Below are 5,585 nucleotides of genomic sequence, written 5' to 3' on the forward strand. Positions count from 1 at the left end.
ACACTTAATTTCAAGAAAACTAAAGTAATTCAGCTTAAACATAACTTACCTTATTTAAGCAAATTTTCCTCCTCTCCAATCTTCTTTCTTTCTTTTTCTTTTTGTTCCTAAGCACTCTTCCAATGTCTAGGGATAAACTTTAATGTTGGAAGTTTGGAAATTTATGAGGGAAAACTAATGAAATGGAAGTTTTACCACCTTAACAATGGTGGAAAGAAAAGAGAGAGAGGAAGAAATGAAGAGAGAGGGATGACTACTTTATGGGAAGAAGAAGATGAATTTTTCCTTTTTAATTTTTATTCTTATTAATGTGTAATTATCCTTTAATTTCCATAATTCAAAATTACAATTTTATGAGATCATACTTACCTCATTTGAGTGATGTCATAATTCCTTTATTCAATTTCTTTTCTTTTTCCTTTTATTTTTCTATAGTTCTTTAATTTAAATCTATATTTCAAAATTTTTATTTCTCAGATTTTATTGGACAGTTAGGTCGTGAGTCACCTTTAGGGGTGAATTGACCAATTTGTCTATCGCCGGTCTGATCCGATTTGAAAATAATTTAGTATTTCTTTTGGAATCCTGATCTAATTATTTGACATACTTATCAACTCTCTTATGTGATTTTCTCTTTTCCACTAGGTTCGCAATAGTCCTTAGGACCGTGGTATCACAATTTCCCGTTCAAAATTAGGATTACAGTTGAACTCACAGTCACTTCTCGGTAAGATTACCCATCGCTGTGATCCTTGGCTCATTTAACTTTTTATGTATTGTTCTTCTTATTTATACTTACCTATCTGGTAATCACCATTAATTTTCATTCATGACTTTTTTAGATGACTTAAACATGATTATATTCCTCTTAATTGTCTGAATCAATACTAATCACCGAAACAATAAAATATACCAAGATATGCATATAGGAGTATTACAACTATATCAACACCTGGCTGTCACTCATCCTTTTATGTCATAGATTTTAGATTTTAGAAAATAAATTATGAATTTGTGATATGAATGAGGCGGTGCATGAATTTTTTAAAGTTTTAATTAATTTTAATTTAAAATTTATAGAGTTGATTATACTTAAAATTAAGAATTAATTGTAGTGTAAATAAATAAATAAAATAATTTTTTTAATAAGAGATTGAGGAAATAGAGACTTAAATACTAAAATATTAAAAAAAGAAATGAGACGTAATTTTGTTATGCTCCCAACTTCATCCGAATCGGCCCGGTGACGGACAAATGGGTTGCGTTCCTGGTCACACCATGATTTAAAAAGATAATTGAAAATGGCAAAAATGAAATTAGGTAAATATTGAAGGGTAAATGTTAGTGTGACCAGGCATCAGGGGCCCGCTTGGTTTGGCGCTTTTGGCGGCTGTTCTTCCAATCAAGGGAGAAAAAAAAAAAACTCTGTTCCTACAAAACTAAAATCTCTCTTTCTCTCTCTAAAACCTCTCCCTCTCCTTCCATCTGCTCCTTTTTTTTTTTTTTGTCCATGACTGGTTGGCTCTTTCTATTTGTCTGTTGCCGGATTAATTTGTGAATTCCGGCAACCCATTTGTATCCCGGGAAGACCCAGATTGGATCCGAGGGCATTTATCATTTCTTCTTCTTCTTCTTCACATCCGAGATGATTTTTTTATTTGTTTATTTAGGATAAAATGCAATAGATCCAGCTGTGTTTTAAGGTCGAAATTCATGGGAATTTGTTTTAGCATAGAAAATAAGCAAGTATCTCAAGAACAACGGCAATTATCTTCTAAGAAAGGTATTTATTTAAATAAATACTTCTTTTATTTTAATGGAAATTCATTCACTTTTTCTTTTTTAATTTAGTTGTGCATTGTATTCTGGTTCTCTTGATTTTCCATAGAAATCAAATGGAAAATTTCCTTTGCCGTCATTAGGATTATGGTGAAAGTTTGTTGTGAACTTGAAGGCTTTAAGAGTTTAATGCTGCTTTGATTAATGTTTTTTGACCACGGCAATTTTATGTAATCAGTTTATTTTTTAAAAGTTTGACATTTCTAAATTTATTCTTGGACTAAGGTTTCAGAACTTATTATGTGTTTGTGAAAGATTAACCTTTTCCCATATTTGAAATAATTTCGGTGAAAGGAAAAATAGCAAATTTCTAATGCATTTCTATCAACTTGAGATCGACAAAGTGAAACCTAAGTGAAGTGAATAAGGTAAATTTAAATAGAAATACATGCGTAAATTGGTGTGTTTAGCTGAATCATATGTGGTAGCTTAATTTATATTTCTGGTGAAACCGAAGCAGGACAAGACTTTGATCAGCCAGCAAGTAAATTAAGTAGGCCAGACTCATTTGACGTAAAAAGCGCCAGCAACACTCCATTGGTCCCAAAGAATGTCACTGATCTACGCCAGAATCCAGGATATAGTAATGTTGACATCTTTACATATGAGGAAATGAAATTGGCCACAAAGCATTTCCGACCTGATTTCATTCTTGGCGAGGGTGGATTTGGAGTTGTTTATAAGGGTGTCATAGACAAAAGCATAAGACTTGGTTATGAGACCATGGTTGTTGCCATCAAAGAGCTTAATCCTGATGGGTTACAAGGTGACAGAGAATGGCTGGTATTTGCCTTATCATATTTTCTTAGCATGTAAATTTCTTTTATAAATTTCATATTTGCACTGGTTGACAGTTCCAGGACGTTTTTACATTAACTTTTTGAAATTATAAGTAAAGTAAGTTTTTTCCTCAAAGCAAATGAAAGTGAAAGAGGTTTTAGTGGTGATAAAATTGGTTTGCAGTAGATTTTTCTGAAATATTTTTTTTTTCTTCAAAGATGGAAAGGATTATTTGTGTTTGCTGGTGGGTAGGAGAGAGACACAGCATCAAGAACTGAAAATTGCTGAAATATTACTTTTATAAGTTGGATACTTGTATTGCACATTTGCACTCTCATGCACTTAATGTATTTTTGGATTAAGTTAGCAAAATTTTGAATGAGCTTTTTGGATTAAGTTAGCAAAATTTTGAATGAGCTTACATACATTTATTATATTTGTATTAATTATTCCAAAGGGATAATGCTCAATTAAGTCGTAAATCAATTTAGTGTAGGTCTACTGTGTGGATGATTCTTTTCAATTAATTCTAAGACATGCTATCTATGATCTATTGAGATACTAAAAGTGCCTGTTTATAACTCTTGTCCTCATCATTTTAGGTTACCTTTCCTCTTCTTCTTTTTTACTACTTGAATCTGCTTGCTTCTTTGCATTAGTGTGCAACTACAAGATAATGTTTCTAGTTTCTAGAACATTTAAGACAGCCTTTCCTCAATTTATCATTGATTGGTGCCACCTCTGCCTTCCACAGAATTTGATCACTTCTATTTAGTCCAATAATGGATTTCCAGCACATACATCTCAATATACTCATTATAACGATGCTTATTTTATGAATGTTCTCTATAGCTGCATAGCTTTCACTCTCGTAGACACGGTTGATCTATTTGTGATGTTATGGAATATCCTTTTAGCTTAATAAGAAATTTGCAGTCATGTGACACTTCAATTGTGCTTCTCATTTCTCAGCATCTCACTTCAATTCCACACCTGGTATCAAATCCTTGATATTTCCTCATTTTTTTTAGTGACACCATATGACAGAAATTATCTTTTGGCACACCTTTAGGCAATACAGCTCTTCTTGATTTCTTTTGTCCTGTGCATTGCTAAAGTTGCAGTCAATATATTCGTTCTTGTTATGCAGTTTGGAACCTCAAGAATTTCCCATAATAGCTGAGCTGGGGTGATTATCTAAACTAAGGAAGCTTATGACTAAATAATTAGATTTAGATGAAGACCAACTTAACATCCTTACAGTGAGAGTCCATTATAAAGAAAAGTCAAAATGAATATCTCATTTTCTCTGATTTAGAAGTGTATATAACAAGTTAAGATGAAAACTTATTTGCAGTTAGATTGGAAGGATCTATATCATCTACAATAAAGGGAATTGTATCAATCTAAAATATGGGGATGATTTTCTTTCCATTGTGTATGAACTTAATTCTTGCCATTTACCAAAAGGAGCTTCTTTTCTCTTTTAAACTGTTTGCGTAAAGATGGGCCTGGTTGCATGTATTTATGATTCACTGTTTTCTTGCAGGCAGAAGTCAACTATTTAGGTCAATTTAGTCACCCAAATCTTGTGAAGCTTATTGGGTATTGCTGTGAAGATGAGCACAGGCTATTGGTCTATGAATACATGGCAAGTGGGAGTTTAGAGAAACATCTTTTTAAGTAGTAAGTGGCTGTTGCAACTTTGAATTATTGCCGTTTATTAAGGGTTGAAATTTTATATAACACATATCTTAGTGCTTATGCCATAGTTCTGCTCTGGGAATTTAGAAAGAAAAGGAGAGAAAAGAATAGAAGATAGAGAGAGAACGGATATTCTTTATTAATCTCAACTGAACAACTGATGTCCAATTACACAGGTACATTTCCTATGTACAGTATAATCCAATGACTGTTCTAGTAATGCCTAACTGCTTAACGACTTCAGTTACTTCCAGCTCATTCAATTCCTACGGTTAAATCAGCTCACAACTGACTCACATTCCTCCAAAACCTATCCTCTCTCAACTCCACCATCTATTCATTTCTTCCAGCTCATGCTCTCTATCTACTTATGTGACAATACCCTCCACTCTAATACCTTCTTGTCCCCAAGAAGGTTTGAATTCTGGAATTTAATATGGAATGAATGCTTGAGCTTACCCAGTAGTATTCTTTTAGTAACTGCAAACATTTAATGAGGTACTGAGTAACTGAAATGCCATTCCTCATAATGTTTCGGAGTTGAAATAAATTCTTTGGAGCTACTTCCAATTGACTGTCTACAAATTGCTAGAAATTAAAAATAGACTGGAATGGTTGTACTGACTGTCAAAACCCTCAAGATCCTTCCCATTCCTGTGCACTAGCTGTTGAAAGCTAGTGCAGGGCACCATCCTATGCATTGTAGAAGTTTCAGTCAACCCTTGCAAAGTAATGAATCTACTTCCCTTCCTGAAAAAGACTTGGGAACCTTCAAAGTGAAACATCACTGGATTAAAGCTTTTCATCCAATCAACCCCTAATATCATATCAAAGCTAACCAATTCCAATACCCTCAAGTCAAAAATAAACTGATTTGGCTGTATTTCCCAATTAAACTGATGACAAACACTAGTGCCCTCCATCTTTCTCCCATTTGCTACCGGAACAGTAATTGTAGGAACCTCTGGGCTAATTTAAGTGCCTTGGCCACCCCAACATCCAAAAAACTATGAGTACTGCCACTGTTTATCAATATCAGCAATTTCCTGTTTTGATGTCACCCCATTACTTTGATAGCTGCTGCTCCTTGGTTGCCTTACAAAGCATGAATAGAAAGAGTCATGTCCTCTTGTTTCCATTCAGCCTCCTCTTCCTCCTGAGAAATATCATGGCATTCCTCTCTTTTCTGACCTTTTTCCTGAGTATAACATTTCCCCTTATCTGCCTCAGTGACATGTATTGCCATCACTGATTTCTGCTTG

At 33.8% G+C, this 5,585-nt stretch overlaps 1 protein-coding gene across 1 annotated transcript; it reads left to right on the forward strand.

The window, feature by feature from the left end:
- Positions 1-1,428: 1,428 nt before the first annotated feature.
- On the forward strand, positions 1,429-4,306 carry LOC131171248 (probable serine/threonine-protein kinase PBL17). Its single transcript, XM_058130718.1, has 3 exons — positions 1,429-1,783; positions 2,300-2,622; positions 4,169-4,306. Exons 1-3 carry the CDS (start codon positions 1,714-1,716, stop codon positions 4,304-4,306), a joined length of 531 nt encoding a protein of 176 aa, XP_057986701.1. The 5' UTR covers positions 1,429-1,713.
- Positions 4,307-5,585: the final 1,279 nt, after the last annotated feature.

The sequence above is a fragment of the Hevea brasiliensis genome, chromosome 12, assembly GCF_030052815.1.
Source record: "Hevea brasiliensis isolate MT/VB/25A 57/8 chromosome 12, ASM3005281v1, whole genome shotgun sequence".
Lineage (NCBI taxonomy): Eukaryota > Viridiplantae > Streptophyta > Magnoliopsida > Malpighiales > Euphorbiaceae > Hevea > Hevea brasiliensis.